Raw genomic sequence first — 24,743 nt, 5'->3', positions numbered from 1 at the left:
GGTAAAACAGAGTGACAGTGAATGCACTATTGTGTTTTTCGTTCTTGTATAAGAGCATTTATATGAATATATATTTTTAAAAATAACCAGGTGCATTGTCCAAATATTCAGTTACTAGGGACACTAACAGTTGTCTGTCCATGGCAATTTCATTGCTGTTTTTTACACAAATCATCGCTTGCAAGCACTGATGTTAAAAACAGAAAAACAGTCCAGTACACAGTGGCTATAAATGCCAAATCAATTTTCAGCAGATAATAAAGTCCATGTTTTACAATCAGCAATGCACTGTTTTACTACCCAAAAATGTAAGCTAATAATATATAGCTCTACTAAATGGAAAATGCAGATATGCTGTTAAAAAACAGGCTGGCTGTGAGAGGATGGATCATTTCTGCAGGGACCTTCTTAAAGCTATGTGTAAGTGTTTTGAAAATATCACATGATGTGGCCATGTGTTAAAAATTACAGCCAGTTAAGTTCTCTGCTAAGAAAAATATGTGGGCAATTTATGAAATGCACTCCAGGATGGAGATGTCTTAAGTAAAACCAGATTTTGAAAACAAACCCTTTTTTTGAAACTTGAACTTAAAAAAAAAAGTTCCATGCACATCTGGAGAGCAGAACCATTGAGAAAGGGTGGTCTGACCTAATACTAGACATCTTCTGAAAAAATAGCACTATTTCTGGGCTACACGGATTGTGTTCACTTATTGTCCTTTTAAGGAAACAGTCCGGAAAGCATTTTGTAGGTCAACATATGTTCTTTGATAATATTATACAAAGATTGATAAAAATATAAATGTTTCAGAAAGCTTGGATGTTTCAGAAACATCCAAGATTTATAAAAACGTAAATGTTTCGGAAAGCTTGGAGTCATCTCCTCCTAAAACAATATAATGCCCAAGGTCTCCCAGCCTTCTCATAAGAAAACATTTTCCTTTTCTTAAGCACAAGTGTCTAGTTGTTACAAAGTAACAGGCAGTGAAATGATATTTCCTTATACTGAGTTAAATCATAAAAATTGTTTAATATATTTCTTTGAAGCAACTCCTTTGGCTTTTCATAGTTCATTTTTGTAACAGTATGCTATCAACAGCTATAGGGTGGGGTTGTTTTTGTAACTGAAATAGTTCTAGAAACCCCGAAGGTCTTATGTACCTACCCACCCCCACAGATTGGTATGTCTTTGAATAAATTCAGCTTATGCATATATCTGTTGCCAGGGATCCCCATTTTTATGAAAAAGGTCCCAGATCTGGGAATTGTTAATTCAAGGTTGATACAACTAGGAACCAGTTCTGACACCTGACGACCAAAAAGGGAGGGTTGGGGAGGGAAAGCAGGGAATAGGAGAAGGAGAAGAAGAAAAGAGAAGAAATGTTGATATATAAATATGTAGTCAAATAAAAAAAAAAAAAACAGTGACAATATCAGATTACCTGAAACATATCCTTTTAATCTTCTACACATAATGTCTTATTTAAAAATATAAAATCTGCCCCAGATGGTTAAAATTGTCCATTAGTATAAGTACATATTTATGGACTAAAATATGCTAAAAACATATTAAGAGGTAGACCATCCAATAGTAGAGTTTTAAAAATGCAGATGAGTGTCAAAAATAGCCAAGTGTCAGATCTGTTCAAGTATCTCCATTCTGGCACATGCTCATAGTCACAGCTGTTAATATATTATCTGCATCCAAGTACAAGATTTTCTAACACAGTTGAGAGAGAGAGAGAGAGAGAGACAGAAAGAGAGAGAGAGAAACATTGCCCACACTTCAGGCTACTGCTTTAGAACCAGTCAGATATTAACGACTTAACAGTAAAACAAACTTATCAATGATTTGAAAACCTAATATAGTGCAATGCATTTTAAATAAGGATGCTTTGAAGATTAATTTATAATCATGTAATTAGTTAGGGGTAGCAAGGGTCCTAACTAATCTCTTTTCCCTATTATCATTGCAGAAAATTGGCAGATAATGTTTTAAAACACCATTTGTGAGGTGTACAAACTCTGCGACCACACAGCCTCTTCTGCCTGCCCTATTCAAATAGTCTGCACAATTCAGCTGGAAGGCCTCTACCTGCCCTGTCTTTTCTATCAGGGGAGAGACTGCTCAAAGTAGGCACAGTGTAACCCAGACAGTGCCTGAGACTAGCAGAAACAACCTTTTCCCCATCAGGCTTCTCCCTGGCTTCTTTCTCCGTAAGCACAGCCTTCACTGGCAACGATCACAGGAACACTCTGGGCTCCAAAGATAATATTTTTCAGAGGAAATTGACATACACTAAATTTCCAGAACCACAACAGCTTCATTAATTCAGCAGACTTTGTATTTTTAGTTAACTGATTTTAATTATTTGCCTGATGACATCTAAGGACAGTGATTTAGGGCAAGACTGGTATTATTTGTAGTTCCAAAGCTTTCTTCACTTTCTCTGACATAAACAGCTTTTTAAAGAGACTTTATCCCAGGGTTCTGCCATAATCTGAGAACTCTCTCCATAGATGAAATTTCCAGGATATAAGGTACAGATGACAGTCACAAAATCCAGAACGGAAACAATACTTCTTACTTGAGCTAAATCCCCCAAGTAAATTGCTCTAGCAAACATATGTGGCTAGTTTCCCCTCAGCTTTTAAAACACACCTCCCAAACTTGAGAAGGAAAGGCTCCACACCCTGTACCCCAGCATCTAGATCTTGATGGCTCTCTACACCACCTTTCACATATCACCTCTGTCACCCCCAGCCTCGGCCTGCTCACAGAAAGTACAGCATGCCATGGGGCAGAAGGTATTCTCCGTGACTAACAAAATGTAAGCTTTCTTCATGTCAAAATCAGAGAGAAAAAGTAGAGCAGGGGTAACTCACCAGGCATCCTTGAATGCGTCCACACAGAAAGTGGCTGTCTCCTAAAAGCAAGCACAGTCAGAGCTCATGCCTCCTGTTCAGGAATGAGCACCGGCAGAGAGAGGAGGGCCATCAGAAGGGGCTGGGGAGGCATAGCCTGAGGCAGGGTGCCGGGGCGCTTGCGCCTGCCAGGCAGAGACAGATGGAGAGCTGACACTCCGGATTGCACTTGGAGCAGAAATGTGGATGATGACAGCAGCACATGTGGCCATGAACCCAGCCCTGTCTCTTCAGGCAGAACAATGACAGGGATGTGTGTGCAAAGTATCGTAACCCGTGGCCTCTCCTTACCCACTCTACCTCTCTCAGCAAGTTCCAGAGCACCAAAGAACAGAAAGTAAAAAGCAGAATGATAAGCTAAATGCTGAATAATTCATTCACCATCCCCCTCATCCAGTTACAAGTTAACCCTTATTTTGCCAAAAGAATGGAAAGTAGACCTGGCCCCCTACCACTGCTCACAATGAAAGGTTTCCCTTCATCTTCTCACAATTGGGAACTATATTAAAAAGCAAACATAGGCACAAAACTCAAAGCTTGTTTATTAGCCTGGAAATCCAAAACAGTATAAAACCATTTTTGTAAGACTGTGGATATTGTGCCAGTTCATCATACTGAGCAAAGTATCAGAATCATTCCCTTTGTCAGTTTCTCAGTAGTATGTGTAAAATAGGACACTTTAAAAGCAGAGGCAGGCCACTTTTATTTTACTAGACTGCTTTTAACCCCCTGGGGTCCCTGTGTTGATATGCTCCAAACATTTTCAGCTTACTCTCCTCTACCTTTCATAGAGATCCATGGGAGACGAAAACAAAATCCTCACTGTAAAGGCTTTTCAAAAGCTGAACAATCGTGTCCTCCTGATTTCTGATTTTTTGCACACCCTTCAATGTTTATCCTTCCTATGAATAACACATACCCAACCTGGTTCAATGGACTCGTCCCTATTAAGCTTTAATGGATACGATGATATATAAAACTACAAGCCTTTGTTATAGTGCTTTATCTAAAGCTGGCTATTTTCCTCTCAGCAGTCCCTCTTTAGTCCTTTGTAAAACATCCTTGCCTCATAGGAGAAACATATGCCTGTCTGCCTCGCATGCCTTTTCTAAAGACACAAAAATGCCAGGCAGAAGGAAAATACTGTTCTCATCTAAATCTCTTCCTTGCTTTAACACTTGCAAATGTTTCCTAGGTCTGTGTGTATTTGTTTTAACAACAGAGCACGTGATGAGACAGATGCCTCAGGTTTTGTCTTTCCAATGTATGTTCAATCCACTATAAACACAGAGGAGCCTCTGACCAGCCTGGAAGTTCAAGGACTATGACAGACAGGCGCATCCCCTTTAACTCTTGCTATTCCTTCACAGTCTTCCTCTGCTTATTCTACACTTTCCATATACTTTTAGCCTCTGTCAGACAGATTTCCCCCTTACTTGCTGCCTCAAATAAATCATAAAAACCCATCTGAAAACACAGGCAGTGACCCTGACTTCTATCCACTCACCCTTCCTACATTTCTCCCTAAGAGTGCGCACAACCTGTTTCAAAGCACACCCACGCACATTCACACACCCTGCACAACCTAAAAATAAATCACATTTGGAAAACAGCATCAATCAATAAGAATTTCTACAGCTCCCAAATACTGTACCCTGGAAGCACTGCTTCATCTAGTGATCCCCTCAAAAATCCATCATTGTCAGAGAAAACTTGTAAAAAGACTATAATTCATAATGATTACTCTGCTCTGTCACTAATGGTATACTGCACCCTATTTATGAGGCCAATCTTTTTGTTCATCTTAGTTAGATGTCACTTGTAATGAGGTTCTGTGTAATGGATTTCAGTATAGTTAAGTACCAAGCTCAAACATTCTTACGACAGAAAGCTTTATAGCAGGCATGAGTGTGATAATCAATTAAGTCCTGCTATAAGGGCCTTTATGGAATCTAGCATCCTATACCTGTACATTTTCATTTTTAAAAAGAGTATCTTTTAAAGCCACTCAATTTTTTAATAGTTTACCTACGCTAGAAAGAAAACATTTTCACAGTGGGAAACCCACCCTTTCATCAACATGCACAGTGAATCACTTCTAAAACAGAAAATATGACAAAAATGCATTACACTTTAAGAAAACTGAATGATACCGGTTTTAAAACTAGGTTTTAATATCAGTTCACGGCAAGTCCCTAAGAAAATTGAACTTCCATATGCCATGTGATTATGTATCTTTTCTATGTGTAAAAAAGCTTTTTAAGCTGTTATCTGACTATAGTAATTGCCACTTTAAATTGATCTATGTCAACAAAACCCAGATCCCTGGAGATTCTCACCTACAGTCTGATTGCAGAAAGGGCCTAACTGAATGTGTGGGCTTCTGAGACTGGTTCAGTATTTTCTCAAGGAACCAGTTTCCTCCTCTTGTTCTTGAATCCATGGAGGCAGGCAAACAACAACCCCATTTGGCAGTTCTCCCTAAACACGGAAATCTGGATACACAGTTCTATACAATTACTTAGAAATAACTTTCCCTTTAATAAAAAAAAAAAAAAAAAAAAAAAAAAATGGCAGAGAGAGAAAGAAAGAGTAGAGGTGCCAAGATCTCTAACATCCAAATTGTATAATAAAAATAGACAATCAATAACATGATGAATGCATTTATGGAGGTGGATGGGGGGAAAAAGAACACATATTGCAAATTTTCTACAAAATACTGTCCTACATCAACATTAAGAAACATATTTAAAAAAATGAAAATATATTCAAAATAATCACAAAGGATACATTTTTGACCAAATAAGTACTTCCTCAGGAGAGCCACGTCAGTTAACGCATGTCTTTTAATTAAGAACACAGAGCATTTTTAAGGCAATTTGTTAAACAGAGTCATCTAAATAATCACTTTCTGAATTATTAAATTTATTCAACAACCAAATGCCAAGCTACCCCAAAAATACATAAATTGGTTTTTGACAATTAATTCACATCATTCACTAGAAAGGCATTATGGTATTGTATTACTCCAAGGTATTTTTCACTTGTTTCCAAAACAGATGAGCTCTATCATACACATTCTTCCTTTGTTCAAACCTGACTTACCAATAGGGACTAGCAGTCTACTGAAATTGCCTGCAATTAATAAAAGCACTCTACACTGGTGAAGGGAGAATTTAGGTTAAAGCTTTTCTACAGGTCTTCTAAACTTTCCTCTCTGCTTCAGCAGGCTATGACTTCACACAGTGGGTATTAAGTGAGTTAATTCAAAGGAGCTGAAACCTCATTGATCCTAATTGAAAGTAATACACCCAACCAAATACTTTCCTACCCCATCTGCTCTGGCCTGCCACCAGCTATTCAATACAAGAGAATTAATAGTTTCAGATATTCAAACCGACCCAATAAAGGCACTCATTTAAGCAGGGATGCATTAACAAAGTGAAAAAAACAAGGGCAAAATGGGTTCAAGTGAAGCATTTTACTCCTAGTTGCTTTTAACAAAGCTGAATAAGGCTTATTTTGACTTTTTATGTGCAAGACTTGATAAACTGAATGAGAAGCACTCAATGATCAGCCAAGGAGCATTGATGAAAGGTCATTAAGAACCCCCTGCTCTTAGGGGAGACCCTTCCACAAAGTGGCACACCAGCTTGAAAGGGCGGACTCACTAATGTCCAGATTTCTCCACTTGCTTGTTCCATTTTCAATTTCAGACCACTGGCCACCAAATGAGGTTGACATATTGGAAAATAATGTTTTATGGCCCAGTGGTAAAAAATAAAATGGAGGCATTAGCTCTGCTTTCAAATTCAAATCTGCTAGTTTTGTCAGACCCCAAAGGTTTTGATTTTCCACCCAGCTGGAAGCTATTAGTGTTTTCTAAAGGCATCCCACTGACAGGGCAAACCTAACTAACCTGTGAGCTGTTGGGCTTAAGGGAGCTGGACCTCTCCTTTGTATGATTTTCTAACTTCTCATCACTTTGACAGTCAATTAAATAGACACCTAATAAAAATGTACATTAATTTGTTTCTGCCACTGAAAGACATCTGAAACTGTATAGACATCTGAAACATAATAGATTGTCTCCTGACAAAGATAAATCCAATTATATCGTGTGCAAAAACAAAAAACAAATGGTTTATGTTTTTGTTAGGCTACAACATAAGATATAGCCAATCACAAAGAAATCAGAGGGATAGAAAAAAATTAAGTTAAAAAGTTCACTGAAGTATTCCATAAAGGTAAGAAGATATCTGTCATTTTAACTCCTTTCTATAAATGTCTGTTGTAAACAACTAGACACATTCAGTTTCCCTCAGATATTTCCTTTGGGGGAAGTGATTGGCAAGCTGTTGTGCCTCCTCAACTTTGCGCCAGCCCACAGAAGAGCTCACAAGAACTTTGCTTAAATGAGAACAGGAGACATGATTGCCATTTTAAGAATTTGAAGGGTATATAAACATCATGGGGTCTAAGGGTTATTTAGAGCTGTCCAAGAAGGCCTAAGTGGCTAGCAATAAGATGAAATCAAGTCAAAGAAAACATGCTGGATTGAGGAAGCTTGTCTTAATAGATTATACAAAACATCACAGAAGTAGAAAAGCTTCACTGTTTGGGTCATTTGCAACTATATTGCAAAAGCACCACACAACAGTGGTCTGCTGAGAAATCCTCATCTAGATGTTGAGAAATCCTCTGTTGAGGTACCACTTACCACTACCAGGGTAAGTGGCAACTTACCACTACCAGGGTAAGTGGCAGATTCAGAGTTAGAAGTTGTCCGCGACCCCTTCCCTTCACCTATGACGTGTCAAACTCAATGACTCAGGTCACTTTGCTTTGCGTATCTTCATCAGTTATAGTGTGTTAATAATGTGCTTTGAACTGTAACTTGAAGATTCCAATCACATTTTAAAATAATGTCCTAAACTGAAAAACCAAAGAGTCTGTATTTTTTCCATATGTACAGAATATTTCAATATGTACAGAATATTTTTCAATATGTACAGAATAAAATATTAGTTATATTATTTCAACAATTTTTTAAGCAATATATTTCATTCTTAACTCTGAAGTATAACTTTCTCTACATAAATGAAATGGCGTGTATTAGTACTTTTAAGTATGTAGAGTGCATCATTTATGTGTATTTATGCAAAAGAACTCTGTTTCAGGTAAAATATCACACCCTGGAAATAAACAAAATCTATATTCAAATTATTATGAATTGTTTCTGACAGTGCTAATGCCCTCAAAATATCACAGTATATTGTAGTTTTTTTATACCACCAACTTTTGATTTTCAATATCTAATATTCAAAAAACACTGAAATGCTGTAATACATTTAATATTTACATTGATTAAATGTTACATTATTTAAATGCAAACTAATCTACATTAAAAGTAGATTACTCCATAGACACAGGCAAAGGATTAAATTATTAACGAAAGTTTGAAGTATGACACTTCTTTAGTAATCTGCAAGCATTTCCCATAAAAACAATCTTAAAAAGTATACACTTGCATGTAAATCTGCAAATAAGTTGCCATTTATAGTTTCCTGATGTTTTTTATAACTACAAAAATCACTCAGATAGTAGTTACCCTAACTACCCATCCCTTACCCATTTCACAAGGACTGTAACACTAAATGGAAAACCTTTGTTTCAATGTCACCACCTCCCCATCCTGACTAACGGGCAAGTCAGTTTTGTTAGAATGCAAGGGTGATGGCCTATGCTCCAATGAGCTTTCCCTCCTCTCAGCACTAGAGACAAAACCCGCAGCTCTGCTCTGTGCAGGCAGCCATCTGGACAGCTTTCCCTCAAAGCCCTGCCCACACCACATTGCAGGCAGAATCTGAGGGCTGGAGAGCTCTGTGGGGCTATTCATGACATACCAATTTCACATTTTCTGCTTGTATGCTTGCAACAATAAATGCTAATGAGGACTATGAATGACAATTTTAAAGACAATAAAAAGGTCTCCAAATCCCTTGCATATGGAGACACTGTTTTCAAAACTTCACCTTCTGTTACAGAGCTGTTAGAGTCTAAAGGAGAAAAAAAGAATAACCTAAGGAAAACAGTAAGATGATCAAAGCACAACTGAATCCTTAAGATTTCTAAATAAAGCAATCTGTGTAAGCCAATGGAACAACAAGATCTCATCACTCCTATGAATGTGTGAGGTACTTTTAATCTCTCTTGCCTTTGCCTTCTGCAGATATAGAGCTTACAAAGAGCAGTTCCTGCTACACACTGATTTTTTTGGAGCCTAGGAATTCTAAGAGTAGCAGTTGCCCAAAAAATAATTATAATAAGCATCACACTTTGGCATAGTATTTAGCATTCTGCATATCTTTAAATAAATGTAAATGCAAAATAGTCCTATTCTGGTAACATCTATTCTTAAAAATAATACAATGGTTCTGGGTGGTGAAATTATAAATCATGTTTATTTCCTTTTTTTATTTTTCTCTGTTTTCCAATGAGCATGTGTCACATTTTGAACAAGAAAAACTAATAAATGTTCATTTCAATGCAATGAAAGAACTGAACAAAAGATATATAAATGTTTGGACCTCGATAGAAATTAAACTATTTTACACAGCAACAAAAATAAAACAAAAGATTCATCTTCCTGTAAAAGAGTATTCTTTTCATTAACATGAATTAAAACACTTTCAACAAAATCCACCAGGTGGAGCAAATACACAGCAATAAAATAAAAATCCCAGAATTTTTTCATCATGTTTTCACAGGACTTTTATCTCTAACAAACTCTCCAATTTTCTCTCTCCACATTGCAAATTAGGAAAATCTATGCATACATACTAATTTGCCACGTTTATAAACAAATTCAAACTTACTGAAAAATGATTTTTGGCTACCATGGATTCCATTATAAATTTTCATTCCAAAGCTGCTTTATTTGTTCAGATAATATCCAGTACAGTATATCTGTTTTTATAACAATGTAAATTTTTAAATTAAAATTTTAAATTAATGACCCGAGTGGGTTTCATCACCCAAGCCCTATCCCCATAAAATCAGGGAGAATGACATTTAATGCTGTATCTTCTGAAATGCACTGAAAAATGGTTAAAACCTATAAATCTCAACTCAATTCCCTTACCCTGTATGGAAATTTCAATTTTTACTCTGGCTCCTTATTAAAATTATTCTTAATTTTAGATACCAAAATCTTCTTTAATTTTTAGAATACTGTGTGACTTTTTTTTATCTGTTGTATCAAAATGTCCTGCTTTCATTCCTGCTGGTAAATTGACACAGTCCGAAGTGCCTAAAAGAATTTGTTTTTTCCCTTAACGTTTCTAGAGTAATTCACTTCCTCCCACTTTCTTCTCCCATAGATCTGATTTTTCCTTGTCATTTCACTCCACACTTACTGAACACACTCGGCACCAGGCGCCAACCTCACATTCTTGTTCATATTTTATTTAATTCCTGACGCCACCTGCAAGCCACAACTCTCCCCATTCACTTTTCAAGTCCTCCAAGTTTTTCTCACATTATACACTCTCTGATGCCAAGGCTTAATGCTACAAATGGTGCTAATGTTAATTGTATTTAAGAAAGCTCCAGTTGGATAAACTAGCAAAAAGTTGGAGCTTAAAAATGGGGGGTGGGTACCCAGAGTCTGTCAGTGGACGAGGGCACCAGTTAGGAATGTTGACTGTGGCTTAAGATATATTTATATGTTCTCTTTTTTCATATTTATACTGATGTTGAAAAGAGAAATACTCAAAGAAATGCAGCAGGCTGATACATAAATAAACATACACATGCCTGAGGATACACATAACACTTCTGGCAGAACTACTTATGCTAGTGCATAGAAGACCATGGCGATGCTAGCTCCATGGCAAAACACACCAGGTTAATCCAATTACTTAAATGTTTCTATACTTTTCACTGTAGTGGTACACAAATACAGAAAATATTGACATTACCTTCATAAATCTAATATGAAAAGAAGTTTTTAGAATAATTCCTACCAAACTCTTCCCAGCAAAGTCCAATTCCTTTATTCTTTGCAAACAATGGAATCAATCCCCTGGAGCTGTGCTCATGCACAATACAAAGGTACACACTGCTCTCTTTACAAACCTGCAAGCAGTTACATTCACCTCAAGGGTAAATGCCCTTAAGTCTGCAGGACAGAATCTGAATGAAGTATTTGGAAAAGCCAAATCATTGCACATGTCGTCACACTTTCCCCTCCCTCTGCAGGAAACCCCACAACCACCACCATTGCTCCCTCACCCATAGCACAGGCTTTTCATCAGCCACACTGTGGATAAAGAATCTGCTGGATTTCCTCTTGGTAAGATGACATCTTGGTTATAGTCTAGGGATCTCCCAAATGACTCCATCTCTAAGCATTCCTCAGAATATTTATCCTATACTACCCATGCAAATTGGCCACACAATTGCTGTCCAAATATGATTTCTCACCACCCCCAGCTTCATCAAACGGTGTGGCTCTTCCCCCAGCAAATGTTCAAGTCCGTATTAAATTCTGAGGAAAGGAAAAAAACCCAACCTTAAAAGTCCTATCCTTTGTTTAAAGAGCGACTATTCTATTTTCATGGACATATTAATTTTCCAAAACTGCCTCATAAAAGCAACCTCTGAATTACTGGTTCCACAATGAACTGTACTAGTGAGTCTGACCCAAAAAGGCAACACATGTAAGACACTATATAACAAGAATCAGAAAAATAAGAACCCATTAATCAAGGCCAGTCCTTCACTGGTCAATGTCTGTTGCTGTTGATAGAGATATTATTTCATAGCAAGGCCAGAGTGCAAACGAAAGAGCCAAAATTTAAGGTCCATTAAAAAATAAAAAAATCAAGAGCATCTGTCAGTGGAGTGCAGGAGAGAGCAGGGACACAGCACTGGCAGGAATCTCAAATTCCTGACCAAACCCTCTTCTACACAATGTGTCCAGAAAGAAAGGAACCCAGGGCTGGAGCCAGCCTGATGCTGGTGGGCAGACAAGGCTGGTTTTGCAGGATGTCAGAGTGCTGGGAGGCTGCGAGATATCCTGAGTTTTCACACACTCTCCGGCTGTTTTGCTCTTCAGGTAATTAAACAACGAAGCAGAGCTGCTGGGTCTGAGCCCGATCCTGAAGCTGAGGCTCCATGGTTCTGCACATCAACTTCTGCAAGAACTGCCCGGAGCATCAACAGAACATTCTCCTCACTCTCTCTCTCATTTCCTTCTCCACCTCTTCCTAAAGCTGACCCAGAAACAAATCCTCCCTACAAAAACATCCATTAAAAGGTCTGAATCTATTTGTAATAAAAACCACTGTGCTGTTCCCTGCCATTACCTTCCAAATTTTAAAAAGCAAAATTTTAACTTAACGGCAGGAACTTCATAAAAATTCATATAAAACAAATCTATGTAGAACATTGGTATCTTAATCAAGATGGGTTATTCAAAGAAAACAATACCCAAATAATAATTTTTTCTTTCACATGTCCTTGATTAAAGTGTGAATATTCAAATTCAAAAAAGCTCCCCAAGAAATAAAGGATTTTGATAGTCAGTTCACCAATTAAACATTTGTTGTGTTGTGTAATTAATATTGTTATTTTCAGTTTTGATAATGGGCATTATGGTAAGCAAATGCCACCTATGATCTGGTTTGTATTTCATCAAAAATCTTATTTAAACGAAATTCTAAAATATTTCTTGTGTATAAAGAAAGTCACCATTAAAACTCAGGAATATAAAAAAAATCCCTTAAAAGATAAAGTGGTCCAGTTATATATATATATAAATATACATATATTATATATATATAATATACACACATATTATACATATTAAGCAATGATTAGAATCACATAAATAATATATTCTTCCTTCATCTCAAAATCCATAGAGTAAAATGTTGGCTGAAAGAGACAGAGACCAAAAGAGAGAGGAATACAAAAGCATGCCTGCTTGCCTGTGTTCAACACAAAGAACATTAAATGAAAACAACTGGCATGCTGCCAAATTCCTATAGAGGCAAAGAGATTCAAATAAATTGATTTCACGCATCACACTGACCTGGATCAGTGTGCAGTGCTACAATAAGCTCAAAGCTCCACGTGGGGTAAAGCCCATTAATGCTATCAGACCCCTCAAACATGACCAAGAAAAACTAAAAATAAATGCAGATGGTCTCAAAAAACAACAATTTTTATTGAGAAAATAACTGCCCTCTTTTCCTAATAAAGATACCAATATTTGAAGGTACACAGCATTATCTAAATTAACTTTTTTTTTTAAAATCACCCTTTTTAAAAATACAAATGTGGCTTTTGAAACACATATATGTCTATAAATTGGTACTATGTAAATATCCCATCCCATGAAATGAACATAAATACATACCACTTTGCAACAAGTTTTCTCTGTCATAATTGCCTCCCATGCCATTCCCTTTGCATCTTTTAGACAACCAATGGATATTTTTAATATGCCAAATATTGAACTCTTTTTAGTATTTTTAGTAATGACTTATAGAATCAAGCTTCCTGGGTGGGACACTACCCTTAATTGTCCCAAATCCTCACTGTGGCACACATTTCCGGAGAACAGATCCAAACTGCATTCTGAAGGACCAGGCATTGTGCATATTTTGGGTATGATTTAAAACACTGGTGGGAAACATACCTGAATTTTGCCTTTACCAGCTTCCACCTAAGCTAATGGCTGTCCCCTCGGTATCATTTTCTGGTATTATGTTCAACCCTCTGGCCTCCCAACAGAAGCAGGCCTGTCTCCTGGTGGTGATCCCCAACAGACTTCAAACTCTCCACACAGACCAGACTCTCTTCAGCCATTCTCACATATAGCCCCAACTGTTCAACTTCATAGAGTTCTTTGTTTTTTTCTGCTTCCAAATTACAACCCCAGTAGCCCAATGGATTCTAGCCATTTGCAAATTTAAAGTATGTGATTTCTGTTCTCTACTTCTTAGGTCAACTTGAGTCTGAACCCCATATTTCTATACACCCATTACTATTAAAAAAAGAAAAATGTAGGAGTAAATTTTCTAATGCCACATAAAAAATTATATATGCATATAATATGTACATATATCTACACATACACACATATATATTCTGTGTGCGTGCATACACATATTTTTTTTAAGAATGTATGCACACATGTACAGGAATGAGAGAAAAGAAACATGGTGTTTCTGATACATGGTGCTGGAGATTTTGGTATTTGCATATTATAACAATAACACACATTAGGCTGTTCTAAAATGCGTGTCCTTGTCACGTATTTTTGCTTTCAACATGGATCTTCCATACTGCAAATGGTTCACTGCCAGCAGGCCAGATGCACACACCGCATGACTAGAAGAGAATATGATAGCAACGGGATGGGGGTAGGTAAAGGCTACAACTCTACAGATCTGTAATACATGCTCAAGGTTTTAAATACAATATCCTTTTCAATTTATAATCTGCACCTTAGACATTTTTATCACATTAATAAGAACCCCCATAGAGATATATAGGGCAGAAAGCAAAAAGTTATATCCTCTTTTAAAACAATCACTTCCTTCTAATAGAAAATGACAAGAAAAAGCAATTCTAAAGTAGGGATGATGGTGGTTGTTATTATTACCAGTTTCTTCCTTTTATAATAAGATAACCTTTCTTTCTATGCTGTAGTTTAGAATCTAGTCAACCAAGGTTTGCATTCTCAAAATGTAAATTATTAGAAACAGTAATACATAAGGTAAGAAGACAGAAGCAAAGGTAAGAAATTTAAAATGATAAAATTTAATTATTTAAATTTTAAATTTAAAAATGATAAAATTTAATTATTTGCCTTCTCTTTTGAATTTGTCTCTTGCTAATTACAGAAGAACATCATAATATGAAGAAGAGGGAATGAAAAAAGGGAAATACAGACAGAGAAACTGAATCATGATTTAGGCTACCTCAAAGGAGTCTATAATTATAGGGAATTAGTCATTATCTCTGGTCTTTCAAAAACAATAACCCCTTCACTTGCCAACACCTTCCTGGGAGCTTTAGAACAAGCCAGTAAGTATTTGTAGGAATTGCAAGAGCAGATGTTGTGGAGTGGGCACCAGCAGTGATGTTTCCAGAACAATGGCCACAAATGGTAAATATTTTGCTACCCCTCTTTTCATGTAGTCAGGCAGGCAGTCACAGAATTTAAAAAATCTCTTCCCAAAAATCTCTTCCCAATCACTAAAGTGTCAACCAGTATCCCACAACATTTTTGTTAACGCTCAATTATTTTTCTTGGCGGTTTATCCTTATTCATCTGTGCACAAGTCCACTAAACCTGAAACAGAGCTGGCTACCAAAGACATCAACTCTCTGGAATCCGTAATTCAGTGTTCTCTTTAATTTTTAAATGTTGCAGACTTTAAGAAGTCTCTTGCTAAATGTCAATACTTAGTTTATACTTGCTGTTTTCCTCAAGTTAGATCTCTCTCTCTCTCTCTCTCTCTCTCTCTCTCTCTCTCTCTCTCTCTCTCTCTCTCTCTCCTCTTCCCTCTCTCTTTTCTAATATGCCTGACATTCACCTAAAAGTTAAAAAAAAAAAATCCAAATCAATAATAAATAATAAATTGAAAAGCACTTTTTTCCCCTCTTTCGTCAACAAGCTGTTTCAGAAAATACCATCTCTAGTTACAATAAACACAGAAATCATGGCATAACTTTTACTCTTTAACTCCAAGTATTGCTCAGCTTACAATAGATGTATTATGAAACATGGCAAGAAGTACTGCAACAGAAAGAGGGTGAACAAATTTTAGTATGTAATCATTTGATATCTTCAGACTCAAAGCAATCAAAGTAGGGCTCCCACAGGTAGGCTGATAGATAACCACCCCAAACCTACACCCAAAAATTTCAAAAACAAGTTTTTTAAATATGTAATACAAATGCTTTATCAACAGGCACTAAAATAAATAAAGAAAATCTTCACAATAATCTATTGGAAAAAATAATAGATCGATTTTTTTTTTTGGCATGTAAGTAAATTGCAGAATCAAAATATTTATCTGTTCCTTACCTTGACAATATTCAAAGTTCCCTTTTTTCCGGCAGTCACCTATTACTAAACTCAGTGCTCTCCAAGTGTTTCTTTTGACAGATATCATTCTCCACCAATCGCTCTGCTAATCTCCTCTCCTTTTCTGACTGGGACAGATATTATGTTCACCAGCCCAGAGATCAATCTTTTCTATTGACAACAACAAAGGGAAAAAAAACGCATATATCACAACCAGTCTAAAGTATCACACCCTTCTACTTACAAGATAATACTAGACCAGTTTTGTTTGTATAAGAAACAGATACAAGCTCTTTGAAATTTTTAAAGATTCCAAAGCAATCCTCATTTTCTCAGTTCCTTTAAGGAACTGAGGAAAAGACTTAATTCTCCAATCATCTGGCTCAAAGCTGGATACATTCTCTGAACCTGACAACTCCTCTTTCCTTAAATTAGTATTAAAACATATGTACATCAATATCTTAAAATAATGTGTTAGATTTTACCTGCTTTGATTAAAAACATTAAATAATTTGTCAGATAATATGGTTTTTTTAGAAGAGTCTGAGACATTATATGTTGTTATTTTATATTTTTGAATTTTATATGCAAGTTAAATTGTGTTTAAAACAAAGTGGTGTCCATATGTTTTACTGTTCTGAAATTTAAACATTTCCATTATTAGCTAAAATAGTCTAAAACTATTAATATCAATGAATAATCTTTATGTAATCAACTAGTTTAAAAGTATTAGTAACAACAATTATTGGTGAATCATTTTAGCAAACGAACAAACTTCTACCATTTTCTTTTTTTCCTAAAACAAACTTAATATTCATATTTTTCCTGCTAGATTTGGCAGGTTTAGAATTCACTCATTCACTCTCAAACATTTATTGAGTGCCTATTACTCACCTTTTACTACTATCATGTTTCCTCGAAAATAAGACCTAGCCGACCATCAGCTCTAATGCATCTTTTGGAGCAAAAATTAATGTAAGTCCCGGTATTATATCATATTATATTACCCAGTTTATATTATTGTATTGTATTGTATTGTATTTGTATTTGTATTTGTATTTGTATTATTTGTATTGTATTGTATTGTATTGTATTGTATTATTAAAGACCCTGTCTTTTATATAAGCCGGGTCTTATTGAAGACCCGGTCTTATATTATATTATATAAGATTGGGTCTTTATAATATAATATAATTATATCAAAATAAGACTGGGTCTTATATATTATTTTTTGCTCCAAAAGACGTATTGGAGCATCTTTTGGACACTCCAAAAAAATAATAGATCTTATTTTCGGGAAATCATGGTACTACCACTACTATGAATAGAAAAAGTATCACTCCTTAGTTCTTATTATCTATGAAATAGAACCCTAGCACAATCATATGCACATAAGGTAGGAACTAAATAAATGCAAAAAATAAATATTTAATAAAAGCAGTCTCAAAAAGTATTACTAAGGCTATTGTTGCTATTTATTAGAGACCAAACTACTCCCTAGAAATTAAAATTGGTGAATATATTCTGATGTATATAAACAAGCATATTCTATTTTTAAAAAATCAGTACCCTTTATATACTATATTATGACTCTGCTATCAAGCAATCAGTTGCTTCTCATTCTTTTTTTTTTTTTTTTGGTGAGTTAAATCATAAAATTTGTTTGTACATATTAATGATTTATTAATGCAATAAAATATAAGATGGTATTATCACTGGATGGGAGCCAGAAGTCCTGCGTCAGGTCTTGACTTCTGCCATCTTGACTGGAAGTCAGTTATTTCTCATGCTTTACGGCAAAAATCAAATAAGCATTGTTCAGGGAAAATATAATACTAGGTATTTCTTAATTATAAATTATTTTGGAGCTCAACAAAGATCATTAAAGACAATCAGTTGGAACTTGGAAACATTTCGTTTTCTATGAAACCTAACAATTTTATTAACAAATGATAAAGCAAAACTTTAAGAAAATGACCAAAGTGCATAGATACATATACACATAAATAAATACTCAAATACTGGGAGGTGGGAGTGAAAGGAGGGGAAATTGGAAGTAAATACATCTAGATGTTAAATATAATTATTTCTGGAAATAGGAAATGAGTAATTTTCTACACAATACTATTATTTCCAGTGTTTCTATGCAGAGGTAAAAATATTTTATAGAGGATAAACAAATACTATTGGGGGGAAAAAAGAAAATGGATATTTTTCTTAGCCTCAATAATGATATTTGATAATATTTTGTGCTTCAGCAACCATCAACAAAAGATGCTCAGAGAGCCTGATAAAAGTGGATCATGCCTGTGTTGGCCACAGGTCACAATCATCATTGAATAAATGAAGGAGGCAAAGCACAACCAAATCCCCCAGAATCTCAGTCTATTTCTTCCTTCTCATGACTGCTAAATACCAGATTAATACTTGGGTTTATTAATAAAAATGGTGTAGTGGTTCTCAGTTTAGAGGCACATAAAATTACTATACAGGTAAACATTCTTTAAAAGATAAGTTGTTCATTATAAATGACTCTAGATATATAGAATATAGAATATAGAATAATATAGAATAAACAGTTTCACTTTTTAACTTTACTTGTGTCTATTTTAATCAGAGTATTCTGAAGTGAATGGTGAAAAAGTTGGCTGGAAGATAATGTTACAAAATATTTTAAATGTACTTGTTCATAAATTCTTTAATGTTAATATGACATACAAATACACATTCAAATAGTACACAATGTAAACCTAAAGTTCCTCATGAGAATTTTCCCCATTTAACTATTTTATATATAAAACACTATACTGCAATCAATAGGATAACAAAAAAAATCTAATTTTAAGATTTTTCAAAATAATAATTTTGGAATATTATGTATGTGCTTCATACATCCAACACATTAAATGGTCTTCCAATATGAAATAATAATAAAACGAGTAATGGTAATAAGCACTATGAAATATACATCCAGGTATTTGTGATACTTATTCCACACTAAAGTCTGTATCTCATGCAAATGATAGTAAATTTCTCTATCTTTAATAATTGCTTTGTTTGTATTCTCAGCCCTCAAATTTGTAAAACCTCATCATGAGGGGAACATATAGTGAGACGTGTTTAAAAGCTAAAATCCACCAAGAGTAAATGCCTCAAACAATTTGTAGTTCTACGAGAGAATTATTAAAAAGGCTCAACATGTTATATTACCATGGAAATTGTGGAAAACATACATTCCCAAACAAATATTACTTTTTCTCAATGGTATGAAGTAATAAAAACCACATGTGTAAATCTGCGATCTGTGCAGTAGTTCAAGCGGCAGCTAATAGAAAATACAGAAAGTGAACTCTGCTATATAAAAGATTCTTGTTACAGAAATATAATGTGAAAACCAGATGCAGACAGAAAACCTTAATCACAGATGGTAACATAATCACTGGCATACAGAATACTTTTTTGATCAATCTTAACCATATGCTCAATGTATTTATTTTCTAAGGAATGCAATAACTTGAGAGAACCTTCTATTTGAATTCCGTTAACCTCATATTTATAATGCTTTTTATCTTACTCCCCCCACCCATTCAATGTGTAAACTGAACCAAGGTTTTAAAAGGAAGAGTTGCTGGCCTTGGCAAATCATTCTTGTATCAGTTTATCTTTCAAAAATTTAATAGGATGTTAAAGACCACACATCAGACTTAACCTCAAAAGAGAAGTGCAGTTCCTCATTACTATGTTTCTCAGTCACAGCCAGAATCCCTTTACTGCCTAAACACATTCCTCTAGAGAATTGTATCAATATTTGGGGAAATTTCTCTTTCAGTAAACAATATACAGTTATTCCAAAAAAGAGCCTTTAAATACACCTCTTTTCATCTACTTACCTGGACTACTTACCCTAACTCTAACTTTTCTCTTTCCTTTCATAACATTTTATAGCATAAAAACTGTTCTTTTACATTAATAAAAATGCAATTAGTTTTGGTTCCAAGGGGAATTGCCACAAAAGGAATCTGTTACAGCCTATCTGGCTTAGAAAACATTACCTTAGTAAGTACATTCTCTGACATTGAATTGTAACTTATCATTGTCAAGGCCTCCATGATCTCATTTACAGGACAATTCTCCTGTAACCCCTGATTTTAATTAGTCAACCAAGCACCATGTATGCCTCACTCTAGGACTATACTCAACTTCCAACAGGTAGTGACTGGGACATTATGTTGTTTGGGTGTTCTTTGGCATAGGTCACGTGAACTAAAAACTTCAATGTCCCAATTACACAAGCTTCCTTAAGCTTCCATGACTACACGCATCCAGATTCTCCTCTCTTCTAACAACTCATCTCCTGATACATGCAAAGAAACACACAGGCTTTTTTCTTACCCTTTTCTGACATCCAAGACCCTTAATAAATTAGCACTAAACTACACTTTTCAGCCGCCGATCCACCCATGCTCTTACAGGGTGCAGCTCTTTGATGGATAAACCCCCATGGAATGCATCATTTCATCGTTTATGGCTTTGTTCATTGACCCTTTCCACACACTGTTACATGGCCAGCTCCTTCTCAACACTCAGCTTTCATTCAAGTGTCACCTCCTCAGATAAGATTTTCCCAACCACCCAAAATAAAGTCTCACCATCAGTAGCAGCACCCCCATCATTCTCTCTACCATTGTTTTTTAATTGTGTTCATTGCATTTAACACTACGTGGAATAATCTTATTAACATCTTTATTATCTCCCTCCCCTAACCCTAAACTGTAAGCTCTATGAGAGCAGAGTCTTATCTGTTTTGCCCATTATTCTATGTTCCATACTTAGAATTGTACTTGGCACATAAAAATAATAAAACAAATGAATTCCACCTAATGAAATTCTATAAAGGCCCAATAAAGGCCTTCACAAACCTTTCCCTGACCTCTCCTATGGCCCATGATTGTTTTCTCTTCTTTAATTTGTAAGAGCAGTTATGATCTATTTCAGCCTTGGCAACTATTACTTGCCAGATATTGTCCATTTGAGCCCATTCTATATATATATACATAGGCCAGTATGGGAATTACCCAACCTCATCCAGGGCTGTGAGGCCAGCCCTTCCTCCCACACTAAGCAGTAGCATACCATGATTCAAAACCACAGCATAAATCCATATAACCTTCAAGGCATAAATGCATTCTAGTAGTTTTTATGCATAGACTTATCTCCCAATTGAGTTTACCAATTGAGTTTCCTGTTGTAGGAAAGCGGTCTTATTCTCTTTATGTCTTCAGACCTTACCTTGATGCACTCATTCTGTTGCAAGGTCATGAGGGAAAAAGCCCTGTTTATTCCACAGCGTTCATACCCAGTGCCTAGCACAGCCCCTGGCTCACAGAGGTATTCACTAAATATAGGCTCAGTGAACAAAGGAGTAAATGATAACCAAATACTATCTAATCTTTCTTCAAGCTCCTCCCTCTTATTGTAATAAAGCATTATTTTAAAATCTTTCAAGTAGTATTTTAAAGAACTAATCAGAAGGCAGGTGACCAATCTATGATTTATTTTTGGTTAAACTGACAATGGATTATGACCAATGAGTTAACAAACCAGGCAATTTAAAATAGTAGAAAACTCTTCAATATCTCCTCTGTTACAGATATAATTTAATTTTCAAGAAATAAAATCTAAAATGACTGTAGCCTACCTACACTTACCACATAGAAGCCCATCATTGCATGCATGCTCTGGCTGGAGTGAAATCTCAGCTCTTACACTTATCAAGCTAGTTGACTTTGGACAAGTCACTTAAGCCCTATAAGCTTCAAATATAAATCTCTAAAATAGGATAATAATACCTTACCAGGATGATGTGAAGATAAGAGAAAATGCTTATAAAATGCCTATCTTAGTGTCCCTAGTTCAAGTGTCTTTTTACCCAAGTGCTTGGTTCCTATCACTTAATAGCAGAAAGGCGGCAGTACCTGTTTTAATATTATGGTGTAAAGCATTAAAATAAAAGCATTAGGTCATTACTCAAAAATAACCTAGTGCAATCATACGCTTTTCCTTTCTGAAAGTCACAACTGTACTATTAGGGATAAAAATAAAGTACCTATGATCAGTTAACAACAAACACTAAACTATGAGGAATTAAGCAGCAGGTCCTAAACATTTTGCAGTGAAAATGAAAGAAATGCCACAAACTAATGTTTTGTGATTTAAATTTTTATTTTCCTTATCTAATTTCATCTGTGGAAGTTCATCTCTAGGGGATAAGAGAAGAGAGAACAAATTATTTCCAAAGACGGGTTTCTCCAAATAAAGGGATCTATTCCATGTCGCAACTCTTACATGAAAGAAAAATGGGACTTTGAAAGTATGTGCATTCATGGTTGATGGTCACATATCTCAACAAAAGAAAAAAAAAAGATCTTCAATTGTCCAGCTGTAAACACAGTGTGGTTGCTGCAGCTCCTTATCAATTACTATCTACCTTTCCTTCTTCCCTCTTTTTTCTTCCTCTCTCCTTCCCCCTGCCTCAGAAACCTATCAAAATGATGGTAGTCTTTTATACTCTAAACAGTAACTTTTCTAAGTGCAGTGAGACGTCTTGATAATTTCCCATTTTAACCTTAGTATAATTCCCACCTGCAGTCTTGTGGCTGACCTGTTCAAGGTGAAAATTCCTAGGTGGTGGGATTTGAAGACTTCCAGGAGAGCGGAAGTGAGCCCTGGAATAGAGAAGTGTGGAAATAAGAAAATCTAGGTTCACACCTTGCCCCCCACCAGTGCAGGGTGACCTTGGGCAATTAAAGAAATCTCCAGGGATGATTTACAAAGTAAATAAGACAATATGTGAACTTCATTCCATGAAAGCCCTCAATATGTCCCTTCCCCAAGTATATGTGTCTGAACTGAAGGCTGGCTGCCCTTCTGAAATCATCTCTTCAAATGGAAATGTTACCTGGAAGGAAAAACAATGAGACTCTTTACCCACCTCCACATTGTGAGTCATAGAATCTTGAGGGGAGATGGACCTATCGTACTGTCCAGTGCCATCCCTGATTTTAAGGCTAGTTTGGTCAGGCAGCCGAGCACTTGGACTCCCACACGATATAAGAAAAGACAAGACTGGGTGTGGAGAAAAGAAATGGGAGTAGGAAGGTAAAGGAGAGTATTGGAGGGGAAGTGCTCAGCCTTCCCAGGCCAGAAAACAGACCTGGGCAGCCAAAAGAGAAAAGAGAGCCCTTGGCAACTAAGGAATAACCTGGGGGCATCTGGTAGAGGGAAAACTGAGAGCCACTAAAAAGGTTTTATAGTCTCATTGGGTCCCTGATCAAAGGGACACTTCCATATACACAATATTTTGCTTGTAATTTCGGGGAACTCACCCTTTATAAAAGCACATTTGTGAACTTCAGGGCAAACAACATAAATGAATAAAACAAGATATGCATTTATGAATATACAAGTGACTTGACCACCTCACAGTTTGCCTAGGGCCAATTCTGTACATGATGTGCTTTTTTGTTTGTTCGTTTCTGTTGCTGAAACTTACAAGCTAAAATATGGCTGCAATAAATTGTATATTCTATAGAAGAACACAATGAAAAGGGGTCAAGGTAGAAAGAATTGGGAAAGAAACATATTCTTGGAACCGAATTTTCATTTTGGTCTTAGCAATGAAATATTTCAGGGCAATATTAAGTTAATAACTTGAGTTCAAGGCATGAGCTTTCAACAAATATTTTTAAAAACATCAAAAAGTGCCCCAATTGTTCCAAACTCCTACTTCAAGGAGATTACAAACCAGCAGAGAAGTCTGAATAGCATGGATGGTAGCAAAAAGTTGGATGTAATAAATTCTGTCTTGGAGGAAGAGAGGTCATGAAGGCTTCAGAGAGTAGTGTTTCATCATAGACTTGTGAGAGAACATAGTGGGTTCCGTGCAGAAAAGGGTCTTAAGGTTGAGGTGAGAAAGGTCTAGCAAATTAGGGGTATTGTCTGTCTTGAACATCGCTATATCCCCAGACATCAAACAGGGCTAGACTCTTCATTAAGTACTTGTTGAATGAAGGAATAGTCAGTGAGAGAAGATGGTATAGGGGGCTTTTGGACGAGAATGGAGAACAGTTCCACTCTCCGCCAAGTGGGATGCTAAGATTAAGCAAGCAAGCCCTTGTTGAAGGTTATGCTTCACACATATCATCTCATGTAATTCTCATGACAACTTTATGAGGTTTTATCATTATTATCCAAATGAGAATTATTTCCAGTTGAAGGGGAGCAAAGGAGATACAAGTAGTAAAGGGAGATACAAAGGAGATACAAGTGGGAGTTGAGTTTCTTCACCACTCCACTCAACTGCCTTCTGGCAGAGAAAAGAATAGCATCACTTTCCCCCGGGAAAGCAGAACCAGTCAATCTCAGGCTGATGCTGCAGTCTCCAACTTTACAGTAAGTGAAACAGGTATAAGATTTGCAAAAAGACTCACGAGAGCCAAGGGACATACAACAATAACTCTCCTTACAACCACCTGTGCTTGCGCCCTACTTTCTTCCCCCAAAGCAAGTACTTTTGTCAGCTTCTAATACATACTTCCACAAGTAGAACCTCATATATATATATATATATATATATATATATATATATATATATATATATATATATATATGTATATATATTACTGTCTTTTAACATATAAAAGGGATTATT

General features: G+C 35.9%; 1 protein-coding gene across 7 annotated transcripts in view; it reads right to left on the bottom strand.

Moving 5' to 3' along the window:
- The window catches only part of RUNX1T1 (RUNX1 partner transcriptional co-repressor 1), a 183,518-nt gene that overhangs the window by 140,730 nt on the left and 18,045 nt on the right, over positions 1-24,743 (bottom strand). For 3 of the 7 annotated variants that reach the window (XM_074316318.2, XM_074316317.2, XM_074316316.2), the window contains exon 2: positions 16,034-16,204. The exons of 3 other annotated variants lie outside the window; for them this stretch is intronic. In XM_074316318.2, the coding sequence (XP_074172419.1) occupies positions 16,034-16,121 (88 nt within the window). In that variant the 5' untranslated portion in view covers positions 16,122-16,204. Of the gene's footprint in view, positions 1-2,886; positions 3,229-16,033; positions 16,205-24,743 lie in introns of those variants that run through there. One more of the 7 variants, XM_019718442.3, reaches the window with a different exon arrangement.

This window comes from Rhinolophus sinicus, chromosome 6 (genome assembly GCF_057876585.1).
Source record: "Rhinolophus sinicus isolate RSI-liver-muscle chromosome 6, RSI-T2T, whole genome shotgun sequence".
Classification (NCBI taxonomy): domain Eukaryota; kingdom Metazoa; phylum Chordata; class Mammalia; order Chiroptera; family Rhinolophidae; genus Rhinolophus; species Rhinolophus sinicus.
The sequence above is the reverse complement of the archived record's forward strand: the minus strand, read 5'-3'. Positions and strand labels throughout refer to the sequence as shown.